Source organism: Dendrobates tinctorius, unplaced genomic scaffold, assembly GCF_039654945.1.
Source record: "Dendrobates tinctorius isolate UK_male_01 unplaced genomic scaffold, ASM3965494v1 ptg000063l, whole genome shotgun sequence".
NCBI lineage: Eukaryota > Metazoa > Chordata > Amphibia > Anura > Dendrobatidae > Dendrobates > Dendrobates tinctorius.
The window spans coordinates 16,361,683-16,377,499 of record NW_027361731.1 but is presented as its reverse complement, the minus strand read 5'-3'; the positions used below and the strand labels follow the sequence as shown (position 1 = coordinate 16,377,499).

The window sequence follows — 15,817 nt, the reverse complement described above, 5'->3', positions numbered from 1 at the left end:
GACCCTTTTTGGCCTACACCCCTTTTTGAGCAACCATCCCTGCTTAGGTTACCGTCTCTTTTTGGGACTCCACCCCCTTTTAGGCAACCACCCTTTTGGATTACTGCCCCCTTTATGGACTCCACCCTATTTTGGCAACCACCCCTTTTTGGGTCACCGCCCCCTTTTTGGGACCTCACCCATCTCTGGGGGTTCAATCGGTGGACTCCCACGGCACTCTCAGGCTCCAGTTCACACAGTACCTTGATATCTCTTGCACTGGACCTTTAAGAGTTTGTATGACCTTGACCTCCAATGTCCTTTTACAGCACCTCACCAGCTTACGCAGGCACTGTCATAGCTCCTGCTGCAGCCACTTGCTCCCCTGGCACCTCCAGCTGCCGATCACACGCCGCTGCTGCCACTTCGCACCGCTCTGCAACATTGTGCATGGCTCCGTACCACTCTACCAAGCTCTGCACGGCTCCAGATGGCTCTGCGGACTTTGTGGACCCACCGATCCACAGCAAATCTTCGTAACCCTGCTGAGTTAGCACCAGAAGCTTTTAATTTTCGTGGCCCCACCAAGCCACAGCAAGATGTCTTGAAAAACTTTTTGCGGACCCACCGATCTACAGCAATCAACTCCACACATGCTTCCTGAATAGCTGCCTGCAGTCTAGCACCATATGTGAGAGAGTGCTCCCTGAGTCTGTTAGGGGAAACTTGCTTGGCAACAGGATTAAAGCACACAGGAACGTTTTCCCACAAAAGCAGTCTATTTAGTATATTAACTCTGCATAAGCCACATAGCATAAAGTCCATTTAATTGCATCCATGTATTTATCATGACCACCAGTCTGCTCATGTGGCAGATAAACCTCTCTGCTGTATATTACAACCCCTTTGTCTGAGGTTACTCCTTGTCAGTACTGGCTTCCAGAGATGTCTTACTAGGATCACTGTCCCGTGACTTGCTCCACAACATCTCACCCAACAGTCCAGACCCTTAGAAGAACGGTAACTTCCCCAACACAGTAGCCGTCACAGGCTCTGCAGATACACGGTTGCACCAAATTCAGGAAGTCTGTCCACTACTAGAACTTTCCAACACAGACCATGTGACCACACCACAGTATCATTATATCACCCATAACCACACCCACAAGTGAGGTACCTATCACATGGGCTGATCATGCGATTGTGACATCACTGCAGGTCCTCAACCTTAGGGAAAATTCAGGCCAAATCTTATCCTGCTGGGAGAAATATATCTGCCTTCCAGCACTAGCCCTTTCACTGCACCACATAGGACAAAGACAAGGGAAACCTGAAAACTCAACACACACCAAATATACTTTAACTTATAACAGAGAAAACCACCGGGGTGTGCAGGAAGGGGAGCAAACTAAAAATAGGAAAGGATAAGGAATTATCAAGCGTACAAACCAAACAGTCACTTATAACTCCTCCAGCTCGCCTTCTCATACCAACTTCTCTCCCTCATTTAGTCATGCAGCAAAAAGCTAGCTCTGATGAGGACTAGCAATAGAGCCCAGATTCTATAGGGAAAAAGGAGGGCTAACCGAGCACAGCTGGGAACAGGGATTTCCAACATGGCCGATTAACCCCTGTTCTGCTAGAAGAAATAAACACGTTTAATAAGTCAGAGAAGTGCTTCTTCTCAGTGCCGGAGTAGGAGCAACCAGACTCTGCGGTCCTCTGGCTCCACTCCATTGCGGAAACCCCGAGACAGGCACACTGCAAAGCTCAAAAGAGAAGAAGGGAAATATTGAAGTTCAGATTTTGCTGGACTGATTTAAAGGTGCATGTTACTTTGGGATAGCCCCTGAAGTGCCATGGTACAGTAACCCCATTTTACAAGACACACCTCTCAATGAATTAATCTATGGGTGCATTGATCATACTGACACCACAGGTGCGTCACTGAATTTTATACAATTGGTCAGTGAAGAAACAATAATTAAATTCTTACCACCAAAATTAGTTTTAGTACGATGGGACTCAGGAGGGACAGAATGCTATTTTCCTCCTGGAGTGCAGATTTTTGAGAATTGTTTGCAGACTCCATATACAGAGCCACTAAGCGCTAGAAGACCAGAATTCCTCCTCAAGTGACCCTATTTTTGAAATTATACCCCTTTTGGAATTTATCTACAGGTATAGTGACAATTTTGACTTCTGGGTGTTTTCCAGAAACAAGCAGCAGTGGATGTTGCTTAGGGTAAAACGCGAACTGCCATTGTGGTGCCAGTATGTTGTAGTTCTCAGTTTGTTGCAGTCAACAGAATGTGCCCAACTCATGTTTCTGGAGACACACAAAAGTAAATTAGGTGGGCTGTCATCGCTACAGAAATGCAAAACATGTGGCGCTATATGTGGTTTAGACACACTGTGGTGATCAGAAGGGAGGGGGGCATTTGGCTTTGGAAGCACAGAATTTGCTGACTTTCTTTTGAGGCGCAATGAGCCATAGTCCTTTTCCAGAGCCTTTATGCTACCAGTAACATAGAAGCCACCTATATTTCCATTGACAGCTGATGGACCTGAGTGGGGACTTGCTTTTTTGTGGATTGATTTGACGCTTTTGTAGGGAACATTTTCCATAACATTTGAGAACACATTTATCCTGTGCTCTATGCTGAGCACTTACATCAGGGTTTACATTGAAATATCTGAGTGAAAGGATTCAGATGAGACCCCCAAGTTATTCACTATAATGCAGCAGCAGAGTTACTCTGGACTCTGTTTGGCCTCTGTTCAGCAATGTCCTTCTTTGCAAAGGTGCACAAAACATTGAAAAGATAGACACTGCCGGATCATAGGAAGCCACACGGCATCCACAGAGACACCATCTGCCTCATTAGAGGCAATCTTCCACCAGAGGTTCCATTTGAATCACGTATTTCAGAGATTTACATGGAAACCCTGGTGTAAGCGCATAATAAATATGAGTCAAGCCTTACTGCGATCTTTGGGAGGTAGAATGAACAAATCAACAGCATGTGATGAATTGGTTTTATTCACTTTTTACGCTGTTCATCATGTGGTATAAATGATTAGGCAACTTTATTCTTTGGGTAAGTACGATTACAGCGATACCAGATGTGGAGACAGAGGGGTCAGCCAATGCTCTAGTCCGCTAGCCAAAACCGCATGGATCAGGGATCATCCCACCAAATGCCCAATCTCCTTTTACCGTGGACATAATACTACTCAGACAACACAGGATGAGGGTAAAACAGTGTGGAAATACTTTACTGAACCACAAAACAGGTAAATTACATATTGAACAGTCCCAACAAAATACCCAAAATGGTGTAAAATTATAGAGTCTCACACTTCCGCTGACTCGCCAGGATAAGAGCAGCTGTGACTTCAGAGCTTCCAGGCCTGACTACCCCACCTGTGGAATGCAGAGGAGGATGTAGCAACAAGCTTAGGAAGTTGACAGTCTATTGAGGTCAGGTGACCAAAGGGTCACATGCTGGCTTCTCCGAAAATCCCCATGGAACCAGGTGACCGGTGGGTGCCAATACTGGCTTTCCCAAACATATCCATGGGGTTATGGTGATCAGTGGGTCCCAAATCCTGACTACCACAAACATATCCATGGTTCAGTGATGGTCAATGGAGCAGATCTGTTTTCTTTCAGCCAGGGCCGTGGCCCCCTAAGGTGGCATCCTGTAAAATGTCAAATCTCTTTTCCTTGTGATGGAGCCACGATCTGACAGTTATCCTTTAGAATGTTCCTGGCTGTGTTTTTGTAAAGTCTTTGGTTCTTTGGATCTCTGGATATCTTGACTCTCTGGATGTCTTGGATGTCTGAATGTATATGGTTAGAGGCATATTCCACTTCCATAGCTCACAACTGTTATCATTCAAGCCAGCATCCAGAGAACAAGAGGACGATCTGAAGAGGTTAATACACATTGTTGGAGTAATTAATTAATTTGCATAGTTTTTATTAATGTTTTGCAAGTCAACAAGCCACTGGACCCACACAATGGTCATTCAACAGATTAAGTAAAAATCCAGTGTTCCTACAACTTATTGTCTAAAGATAGCAGACAATAAGTTGTAGGAGATGATATGAGGCAAACATCAGCTATTCAAAATGATCAAAAATCAACGTTTAAGACTAATATGACAACAGCTTATGGTTCTTGACCAACTGAAGAACAAACGCATAAATGCAAAAAACTCAACATATAGATAACAGTCTATTCCTCCTGGCTTACAGAAAATAGACGTGTGGATAATAAATATAAAATGCTGTGTCGCCACACCAGATTTATATTTTTTTCATGTTTTACTGCTGTCACACACAGACGCTTTTTATTGCAAAATTGTATCGCCATATTTTGAGCGCTATAATTTTTCTATAGTTTTGCTGACAGCCATGTGAGGGCTTGTTTTTTGCAGGATGAATTGATGTTTATTGGTATAATTTTCAGACACATGACATTATTTGATCACTTTTTATTCCGATCTTTGGGAGGCAGAATGAACAAAAAACAGTAATTCATATTTTTTTTTATGCCTTTCCACATGTAGTAAAATTGATAAGGCAGTTTTATTCTTCGGTTCAGTACTATTACAGCAATACTTCATTTATATTATTTTATCTTTCAGTGATTTTACACAATAAAAACTATTTTATAGAAAAAAAAAATCGCTTTATTATGAGAGCTATAACTTTATTATTCTGCTGACGGACCCGTATGGCGGCTTGTTTTTTTGCAGGACAAGATGACGTTTTCATCTGTACAATGTTTATGTAGATTGTTTTTTTTTTTATCGTGTTGTTTTCCACTTTTTGTTCAGCAATATGATGATAAGACATAGTTTTGTGCCTTGTTTTTTGTTTTTAAGGTGTTGACTGAAGAAGTTAACCAGTGGGACAGTTTTATAAGTCACGTCGTTCCAGAAGGGGCAATATCAAATATTTGCACTTTATTTTACTTTTTAGGCTAGTTTCACACTAGCATATCTTCCACACAGCACACGGCGCTGCTAAGCCCCGCCCCATCCGGTCATCTCCTCCTATCGCACACGGCTGCATGCGATCTGCGCACCCTATCTTTAGCATAGGGCGCGCAGACCGTGCACTGGCCGTGCGCTAGTAGGATTTTTGCGTGCGCTGTGCACTTTTGAAGGTGCGCCGGTGTGTGCCGAATGCACCATGTTGCATTTCGGTGCGCCCGGTGCACCTTCAAAAGTGCGCAGTGCACGCAAAAATCCTACTAGCGCATGGCCAGCGCACGGTCTGCGCGCCCTATGCTAAAGATAGGGTGCGCAGATCGCATGCAGCCGTGTGTGATAGTAGGAGATGACCGGATGGGGTGGGCAGGGGGCGGTGCTTAGCGGCGCCGTGCGCTGTGTGGAAGATACGCTAGCGTGAAACTAACCTTACATATATTTATTGGATTAATATTTTTTTCTTTTTTTTGTTGTGATTTTTTTTAATATTTTTACATTTTTTTAACTTTTTTCTACTCTTTTACATTGTCCCCGGATGGGACATCAGCTGTATAATGACAGATCACTGATCTACCTGATCACAGAGCCATATCTATACTGCAGTTTACAGAAACACAGCTCCTGTGGTGCCGTGTATATACAGCGCAAATCGGGAAGGGATTTAAAGATGCTGTCTCTGAATGGATGGATGAGCCAAGTTGTGCCCTTTCAAATACCTGTGCCTTACTATACAGACAATAGGAGATATTCCTTCTACTACAGACCATTTGCTGACATCCCTGTAAGCTGAGAATCCAGGAACTAAGGTGCCAGGATTGACACCTCCAGCAAATGCCCCTTTGTGCTTACAATACTGGTATATCCAGTTTCACCCTTTTGTCAACTAAAATGGAACTCTACTGCCTGATTGATTTCAATTATAGATTATTTATTTCCTTCATGCTCTACATAAGTTTTTAGATGATGAAGAAGATATGATTCCCAGGAATAACATTTCCCACATAAAAAATAGTTTCTACCCTGTATGAATTCTCTGATGTGCAACAAGTTTTGAACTCCAAGTATAAAATTTCCCACATTCTCGTCATGAATATGGCTTCTCTCCTGTGTGACTTCGCTGATGCCTAAGGAATTGTGATTTCTGGTTGAAACATTTCCCACATTCTGGACATGAATATGGCTTCTCTCCTGTGTGAATTCTTTGATGTTTAAGAAGAACTGATTTCTGGCTAAAACATTTCCCACATTCTGGACATGAATATGGCTTCTCTCCTGTGTGGATTCTATGATGTTTAAGAAGATCTGATCTGTGGATAAAACGTTTCTCACATTCTGGACATGAATATGGCTTCTCTCCTGTGTGGATTCTTTGATGGTTAAGAAGATTGAATTTCGTTTTAAAACATTTCCCACATTCTGGACATGAATATGACTTCTCTCCTGTGTGAATTCTTTGATGTTTAAGAAGATCTGATCTGTGGATAAAACATTTCCCACATTCTGGACATGAATATGGCTTCTCTCCTGTGTGAATTCTTTGATGTTTAAGAAGATCTGATCTCTGGGTAAAACATTTCCCACATTCTGGACATGAATATGGCTTCTCCCCTGTGTGAGTTCTGTAATGTTTAAGCAAATTTGACTTCTGGTTAAAACATTTCCCACATTCTGAACATGAAAATGGCTTTTCTCCTGTGTGACTTCGCTGATGCATAATGAAATGTGCTTTCTGGATAAAACATTTCCCACATTGTGAACAGGAAAATGGCTTCTCTCCTGTGTGAATTCTCTCATGTCTAAGCAATTTGGATTTATGTTTAAAATATTTCCCACATTCTGAACAGGTAAATGGTTTCTTCTCTGTGGGAATTATTTGATGCTCAACATCACTTCTGCGGCTTTCATTTTGCTTAACAGTCTGTGATGAATCCAAATAGGTGACTGATTGAAAAGGCTCCGATGACTGATTTTTGCTCTGAAGGGCTGGAGGTATAGCTGGAATAATGGCGTGCTTTTCATAGGTATCTGGTTTGACACCACAGTCATCTGCCAAGAATAAAACGGATTTTATTATTTTTCATTATCAATGCCTTATATTTCATATAATTTCTATATACATAATTCTATACAACTCACAGTATAATGAAACTATGACCTAAGACAGTGGTGAGCCACCTGTTCACAAATCCCATGGTACTGAACCTCTAAAGTACAATCGACAAACATAATGCACAAACACAGAAAAGTTTGAAGCAATAAAGGGAGGTTTAAAAATAAGCTTTATCACATTACAATCTATAGCAACAGATAAAAATATACACCATAACAACATGTAAGATTCTTAAAGGCGTATTCCCATCTTTGATCAACTATCCTAATATGTAGTAGGTGTAGTAATAATATTAGGAAATATGTAGAATAGTTCTTCCGACTCGCTATGTTGCTCACCCTATGTGCAGAGCATTGCATTAGCTTAGGTATCCGTTGTCAGCACCGCTCCCCGTTCCGCTGCACCCGCTCCCGCTGCCATACTCACCGCCTCCGCTCCCGGTCCGACTCCCTCCTCTGACGCAGCCTGGACGCGCGCCCCTGCTCCTCTCGCTTTTCGGCAGCCGGCGTCCTGACGCACTCCTCCACTTCCCTCGGCCGCGCGCACTGTGCCTATGCGCACGCGCCGGAGGGTTAGGCCATGCGCCTCTGCCGTCAGCCGCCTGCCCTGCGTGACCTGACCCGGACCAGCCTCCTGACCTATCAGACGCCACCACCAGGTATTTCAGGCCGCCCTCCCTTAGTGGAGGCGCCTGACTATTGAGTTACCTCTCTGTTGTCTAGGCCGCGCTCGCTGCTACTAGTTGCTTGCTAGCAGCTCGCTCTCTGGTTACCCCTTGAGTCTTCGCCTCTTTCTCCTGCTTATCCCTGTTTCTCCCGCCTGTGCCTCCTGGTAACCCTCTGTGTCTCCTTCCCTTTTCAGTTTGCCTCTTCCTGGTTCCCACCATCCGCCTCCGTCCTTCTGCACCTCCCTCCGCCTCTGGACCCTGGTCATCCTGTTTCCTCTCCGGATCTTCCGCTGCTCCTCATCCTCTGCTCACCCTCCTGAGCCGACCCCTGGTCCTGGCTGCCGTGGCGCTTGAACTCCCCGAGTCTGTTCCCTAACGGTCCCTGTATAGGGGTCCGTCCACTTGGTGCGCTCGCTCGGGGAGGGTTCGGCGTCACGGTCCAGAGGGTCCACTCTCGCTACCGTCATCCGCAGCGTAACAGTATAGTCAGGCCATGGACCCCGCCGGGGCCGCTGCCTGTTGTGAGTTCATTTTCTCCTTCACCATTGAGGTCTGATGAACTCCCTCTTCTGGTGAAGGAAGGTTGTGAGGCTGATTACCAAGTACCTGAGCTGGATGATGTGATGATGACTGGGTGACGGGAATTGCTGACTGGATATAAGGCAGCCGACGCCCTTCTGCCTTGCTGGTGATTTCCCTGAGGGATTCTAGGAGACCAGTCTGATTCCTGCTCCTCAAAAGCTAAGTTTTCTGCTCTGCTTTTTGCATTTGTGGTTTGGTTTTGTTTTGCCTTGTTTTTCTGGATTTCTGCCATTCCCTGCTGGAGTGAGCTGAATTCCTTTTTGCTCTGTCTTCAGAAAATACCTGAGTACTGATATAGTCTTTTTGAAGCCTAGCGTCTTCAGGGCTTTTTTCCCTATCAGTCTGTTGGCTCTTGTTTTGATAGGGTTTTGCGGATTGCAGACAGCAGCTTTTCTATCCTGTCCTATTTAGTTAGCTTGGGCCCCATCATTTGCTCAGCCTATCTTTCTATCTGTGTGAGTGTTTTTTCATCTTGCTTCACCATCATTATATGTTGGGGGCTGCCTATTGCTTTGGGGTCTGCTCTGGGGCAGTTTAGATTTCCATTTCTGTCTTTAGGCTAATTAGTTCTCCGGCTGTGATTGAGGGGTCTAGGGCACCGTAGAAACCCCCCACGGCTACTGCTAGTTGTTGTTGATAGGTTCAGAGGTCTGCAATCCGATAGCTGCCAACTTTTCTGGTTTTCTGGACTTAGCTAGTATTTCTGTTTTTGCCTCCTACGGTGACTCATTCATAACAGAATCACCAGCCATACCGCAGATCCTAGGGTGCTCAATAGCAGGAAAGAATTGTAAAAAAAAGTGTGTATATTTTTTCCTCTATATCTCTGAGGCCGTAGGGGGAATTTTTTTTCTTTCTCAATGGAGATAAAGCACTTGTCTGATTGTGTGGAGCAGCTCGCTGAGGAAGTGCGGGGAATTTCCGCCTACCTTGCTCATTCACATGCTGCTGAACCAAAGATCCCTACTCCTGATGTGTTTTTTGGGGATCGGTCTAAATTTTTGAATTTCAAAAATAATTGTAAATTATTTTTTGCCTTGAAGCCTAACTCGTCAGGGAGCTCCACGCAGCAGCATAAAATTGTCATCCCTTTGCATGCGTGGCCATCCCCAGGATTGGGTGTTTTCTTTGAAATCAGATGATCCTATTCTGACTAATGTGAACGCATTTTTTTCAAGCCTTGGGGTTGTTGTATGATGAACCTAATGCTATTAATCAGGCTGAAAAGACCCTGTTGGCATTGAGCCAGGGTCGAGATTCTGCAGAATTGTACTGTCAAAAATTCCGAAAGTCGGCGGTCCTTACTACCTGGAATGATAATGCCTTGGCAGCTCTCTTTCGGAAGGGTTTGTCAGAAGCCGTAAAAGATACTATGGTGGGATTTCCTGTTCCCTCTGGTCTTGACGATTCTATGTCATTAGTCATTGAGGTTGATCGGCGTTTACGTGAACGCAGGACTGCACGAGAGATGTTGCCACCTGTTGAACAATTGTCTGAACCTATGCAATGTGATAGAGTTTTGTCCAGGGAGCAACGTCAGGAGTTCAGAAGGCATAATAAGTTGTGTTTTTTTTGTGGAGATGCCTCGCATATTATTTCTGTCTGTCCTAAACGAGAGAAACGTTTTGCACACACGTTTTCTGTGGGTGGTGTTCAACCTAAGTTTCTTCTGGCAATTACTCTGATCTGCTCCCTGTCCACATTTTCCGCCAAGGCTTTTGTAGATTCGGGAGCAGCCCTGAACCTGATGGACTTGGATTTTGCTAAACGTTGTGGATTTCCGATGACACCTCTGCGGACGCCTATCCCTTTGAGGGGGATTGATGCTACTCCTTTGGCGAAAAATAAACCTCAGTTTTGGACCCAGGTCATAGAATGATAGAATCGTAGAGTTGGAAGGGACCTCCTGGGCCATCTGGTCCAACCCCCTGCTCAAAGTAGGATTCGCTAAATCATCCCAGTCAGATGTCTGTCCAGCCTCTGTTTGAAGACTTCCATTGAAGGAGAACGCACCACTTCTCGTGGCAGCTTGTTCCACTCATTGATCACTCTAAGGCTAAGTGCACACGTACCGGAACTCTCGCGGAAATTACCGTGAGAATTCCGGAATTCCAGTCTGCGGGAAAATCGCATTTTAAATTCCCGTGATTTTCCCGCGGAAAAACTAGCATTTTGAAAGCGTATTTAGCTTGCAAAATGCTACCGTTTTCCAAGCGATCTGTAGCATCGCTTGGAGAACTGATTGACAGATTGACGAGTGTGACCAACTTTTTACTACTGAGGCCGCCTATGCAGCATCAGTAGTAAAAGATAAAATGTAAAAAAAATAAAAAATACTGTTAATCTTACCTTCCGACGTCCCGCGCATCCGTTCCCAGTAATCCTTTGCGAAAATGCCCGCGATGGCGTCCGTTCTCGCGGGATCGCGATGTCTCGCGGTAATTCGCGATGACGACCATCCGCAAATGTTCTACTTACTTTCCGCATGGTGTGCACAGCCACATGCGGGAAGTAAGCGGAACAATGCATTCCTATGGGTGCGGGATCGCCGCGATTCCGCAAATTAATGAGCATGCTGCGGTTTTTACCGCGAAGCGATTCCGCCGCGGTAAAAACCGCAGCATTAGCACAGCATTGCGGAATCCCATAGGAATGCATGGGATGCTTATTTTTCGCGTTTTCGCGGCAAAATCGCGCGGTTAAAACCACCACGGAAACGCAAAAAAAACGCCACGTGTGAACTCAGCCTAACTGTCAAAAAGTTTTTTCTAATATCTAATCTGTGTCTCCTCCCAATCAGTTTCATCCCATTGCTTCTAGTCTTTCCTTGTGCAAATGAGAATAAATTTGATCCTTCTACAATGTGACAGCCCTTTAGATATTTGTAGACAGCTATTAAGTCTCCTCTCAGTCTTCTCTTTTGCAAACTAAACATTCCCAAATCTTGCAATCTTTCCTCATAAGACAGGGTTTGCAGACCGGTCACCATTCTGGTCGCTCTTTTCTGAACTTGCTCCAGTTTGTTGATGTCTTTTATAAAATGTGGTGCCCAAAACTGGACACAATATTCCAGATGAGGTCTGACCAAAGAGGAGTAGAGGGAAATAATGACTTCACGTGATCTAGACTGTATGCTTCTGTTAATACATCCTAGAATTGCATTTGCCTTTTTTGCTACTGTATCACACTGTTGACTCATATTCAGTCTATGATCTATTAGTATACCCAAGTCTTTTTCACATGTGCTGTTGCTTAGGCCTATTCCTCCCATTCTGTATATGCTTTTTTCATTTTTATTGCCCAGATGTAGTACTTTGCATTTTTCCCTGTTAAAAACCATTCTGTTAGTTGCTGCCCACTTCTCCAGTTTATTTATATCTTTTTGAATCCTCTCTCTCTCTTCTCTAGTATTAGCTATCCCTCCTAGCTTTGTGTCATCAGTAAATTTAATCAGTTTACCCTCAATTCCTTCATCTAAATCGTTGATAAAGATGTTGAACAATACAGGGCCCAGGACAGAGCCCTGTGGTACCCCACTTGAGACATTCTTCCAACTGGATGTGCAGCCATTTACGACCACTCTTTGGGTCCGATCACTAAGCCAGTTGTGAATCCACCTAACAGTTGCCTTGTCCATTCCATACTTAGTCATTTTTTCAATAAGGATTGTATGAGATACTTTGTCAACTGCTTTGCTGAAGTCAAGATATACTATATCTACAGCATTTCCTTGATCCACCCAATCAGTGATTCCGTCATAGAAGGAAATTAAGTTAGTCTGACATGACTTATTAGTTACAAACCCATGCTGACTCTCTTTAATCCCTTCATTCTTATCCCGGTACTGACATACATGTTGTTTAATAATTTGTTCAAAGATCTTTCCTGGTATAGAAGTCAGACTCACCGGCCTATAGTTGCCTGGGTCCACCTTCTTCCCCTTTTTGAAGATAGAAACAACATTTGCTCTTCTCCAGTCTTCTGGGACTTCTCCTGTTCTCCAAGAATTTTCAAAGATTATGAAGAGGGGTTCAAAAATTTCTTCTGCTATCTCCTTCAGTACTCTGGGGTGTAATTCATCTGGACCTGGAGACTTGAATTCATTTAGGTTAGCTAAGTGTTTCCTCACTATCTTTCTGTTAATAGATATCCTGGATTCTTCTATTCCCTTAATAGGACAGTGAAGAACAGTTGATGTTACATTTCCTTTCTGAGAGAAAACAGATGCAAAATAGGAATTTAAAAGTTCGGCCTTGTCAACATCCTGTCTTACCATTTCATCATTTTCATCCTGTAAAAATCCTATAGCATCTTTGACTTTTCTTTTACTTTTGATATATCCCCAAAATCCTTTATTATTGCTTTTGACATCTCTTGCAAGCCTCAATTCATTGTCAGCTTTAGATAATCTGATTTGTGCCCTGCAGGTTCTGCAGACAGCATTATTTTCTTCTTTAGATATGCCTCCCTCTTTCCTTTTTATAAACATTTTTTTCTTCCTTTTTAGCATGTGCTTAAGTTCTGTGTTCATCCAGCCTAGCTTCCTTAAATGCTTCCTATTCTTCCCTCTTTTCGGAATTGTTAACAATTGTGCTTTGAGAATTTCATTTTTCAGGATTTCCCATCCTTCCTGGACATTTTTGTCTTTAAGGATATCCAGGTGGTAATGCGGGTCGCCCCAGACCATCAAGAAAATTGCAGATTTTTGGTGTTGCATAATTTGCATGATACCATTGTTATGGGGTTTTCCTGGTTGCAAATTCATAATCCAGTTTTGGATTGGAAATTTGAGTCTGTGGTGAGTTGGGGTTGTCGGTGTGCTCTTAGTGATGCTCCAGTTTTTTCCACCTCTCCTCAGTCGCATGATGTTCCTGACTATTTGGCAGACTTTTATGATGTATTTAGAGAGAATGAGTCTGCGTCTTTGCCTCCTCATAGGAGTTATGACTGTGCAATTGAACTGAGCCCGGGGTGTAAATTTCCCAAGAGTCGGCTCTTCAATTTATCTGTACCCGAGCACGAGGCTATGCGATCCTATATTAAGGAGGCGTTGGAGGAGGGTCATATTAGACCATCCTCTTCACCCATAGGTGCTGGTTTTTTTTGTGGCCAAAAAGGATGGTTCATTAAGGCCTTGTATTGATTATTGTGCCCTCAACAAAATTACTATTAAATATCAGTATCCGTTACCCCTGATTTCTGATCTATTCTCCAGAGTTAAAGGTGCTTGCTGGTTTACCAAGCTTGACCTCAGGGGGGTGTATAATCTTATCCGCATTAAGCATGGGGATGAATGGAAGACGGCGTTTAATATTCCGGAGGGACATTTTGAGTACCTGGTGATGCCTTTTGGGCTCACTAATGCCCCTTCTGTCTTCCAGTGCTTCATGAACGACATTTTCCGAGACTTTGTGGATAAATTTTTGATTATCTATCTGGATGATATTTTGATCTTGTCCAAGGATTGAGATTCTCATGTGGAACATGTTCGGACTGTTTTCCGGATCTTGAGGGAGAATTCCCTGTATGTCAAAGGATCGAAATGCCTTTTTGGGGTACAGAGGATTTCATTTTTGGGATTTATTTTGTCTCCGTCAACTACTGAAATGGACCCGGCAAAGGTAAAGGCCATTTATGATTGGGTTCAGCCCACTTCTTTGAAGGCCCTCCAGAAGTTTTTGGGTTTTGCTAATTTTTATCGGAAATTTATAGCAAAATTTTCTAGTACTGCCAAACCATTGACTGATCTGACTAAGAAGGGTGCTGATGTGTTGAATTGGTCTCCGGACGCTGTTTCTTCCTTTCAGGAGCTGAAGCAAAGATTCACTTCTGCCCCGGTTTTGCGGCAACCTGATGTCTCACTCCCGGTCCAGGTGAGATTGGTGCAGGAGCTGTTTTGTCCCAAAAGGATCCTGTAACATCTAAAATGAATCCCTGTGCTTTCTTTTCCCGAAAGTTCTCTCCATCTGAACGTAACTATGATGTGGGGAATCGGGAACTGTTAGCCATGAAATGGGCATTTGAGGAGTGGAGACATTGGTTGGAGGGAGCTAAACATCAAGTCGTGGTCCTCACTGACCACAAGAATTTGATTTACCTGGAGTCGGCCAAACGCTTGAACCCTAGACAGGCTAGGTGGGCCTTGTGTTTTACACGTTTTGATTTTGTGGTCTCTTTTCTTCCTGGCACTAAGAATGTCAAGGCTGACACTCTCTCTAGGAGCTTCTTTGCTGGTTCTCCTGTGGTGACCAAGCCTGCTACCATCTTAGGCGAAGGGGTAGTTCTTTCTGCCATTTTGCCCGATTTGAGACGTGCTCTGGAAGAGTTCCAGGAGGACAAACCTGAGCGTTGTCCCAGTGGAAAGTTGTATGTTCCTGACCAGTGGAAGAAGAGAGTGATGTCTGAAGTTCATTGCTCTGCATTGGCTGGTCATCCAGGTATTTTTGGTACTAGAGATCTGGTGAGTCGGTCTTTTTGGTGGCCCGCCTTGTCTCGTGATGTCAGGAATTTTGTGCAGTCCTGTGGGACTTGCTCCCGGTCTAAACCTTGTTCTCGCTCTAGTGGGTTGTTGCCGGTCCCCAGGAGGTCATGGACCCATATTTCAATGGATTTCATCTCTGATATGCCTGTCTCTCAGAGAATGACTGTTATTTGGGTGATTTGTGATAGGTTCTCTAAGATGGTTCATCTTGTACCACTCCCTAAGTTGCCATCTTCCTCTGAGTTGGTGCCCCTGTTTTTGCAACAGGTGGTTCGCTTGCACGGGATTCCTGAGAGAGGAGTTCAGTTTGTGTCTAGATCTTGGAGGACTTTCTGTTCCAAGCTGGGAATTCAGTTGTCCTTCTCCTCTGCTTTTCACCCTCAGACCAATGGGCAGACAGAGAGAACAAACCAGACCTTGGAGTCGTATTTGAGATGTTTTATTTCCGCTGATCAGGATGATTGGGTTTCATTTTTGCCCTTGGCCGAATTTGCTTTAAATAATAGAGCTAGTTCTGCCACTTTGATGTCACCTTTTTTTTGTAACTTTGGGTTTCATCCTCGATTTTTTTCAGGGCAGGTGGAGCATTCTGCCTGCCCAGGTGTTGACACTGTGGTGGAGAGAGTGCACCAGATCTGGGACCAAGTGGTGGATAAGTTATCTCTCTCCCAGGAAAAGGCCCAGCGGTTTTCCAACCGACATAGGACCATTGGTCCCCAGTTTAAGGTTGGTGATATGGTTTGGTTATCATCAAAAAATATCGCTATGAAGGTGGCTTCTCCTAAGTTTAAGCCTAGATTTATTGGACCTTATAAGATTTTGGAGATTATTAATCCGGTCTCTTTTCATTTGGCTCTTCCTGTCACATTTAAAATCCATAATGTGTTTCATAAGTCCTTGTTGAAGAGGTTTGTTGAACCAGTTGTTCCTGGGGTGGCACCTCCAGACCCTGTATTGGTTGAAGGTAACATGGAATATGAGGTAGAGAAGATAC

General features: G+C 43.9%; 2 protein-coding genes across 2 annotated transcripts in view; one reads left to right on the top strand and one right to left on the bottom strand.

Moving 5' to 3' along the window:
* Positions 1-15,817, top strand: part of LOC141094243 (uncharacterized) — a 1,213,871-nt gene that overhangs the window by 471,270 nt on the left and 726,784 nt on the right. The gene's annotated exons all lie outside the window — the stretch shown is intronic.
* The window catches only part of LOC141094308 (uncharacterized), a 62,774-nt gene continuing 52,302 nt past the window's right edge, over positions 5,346-15,817 (bottom strand). Inside the window, exon 8 of the mRNA XM_073580144.1 lies at positions 5,346-7,029. Coding sequence (XP_073436245.1) covers positions 6,068-7,029 — 962 coding nt within the window. The 3' untranslated portion in view covers positions 5,346-6,067. The remainder of the gene's footprint in view (positions 7,030-15,817) is intronic.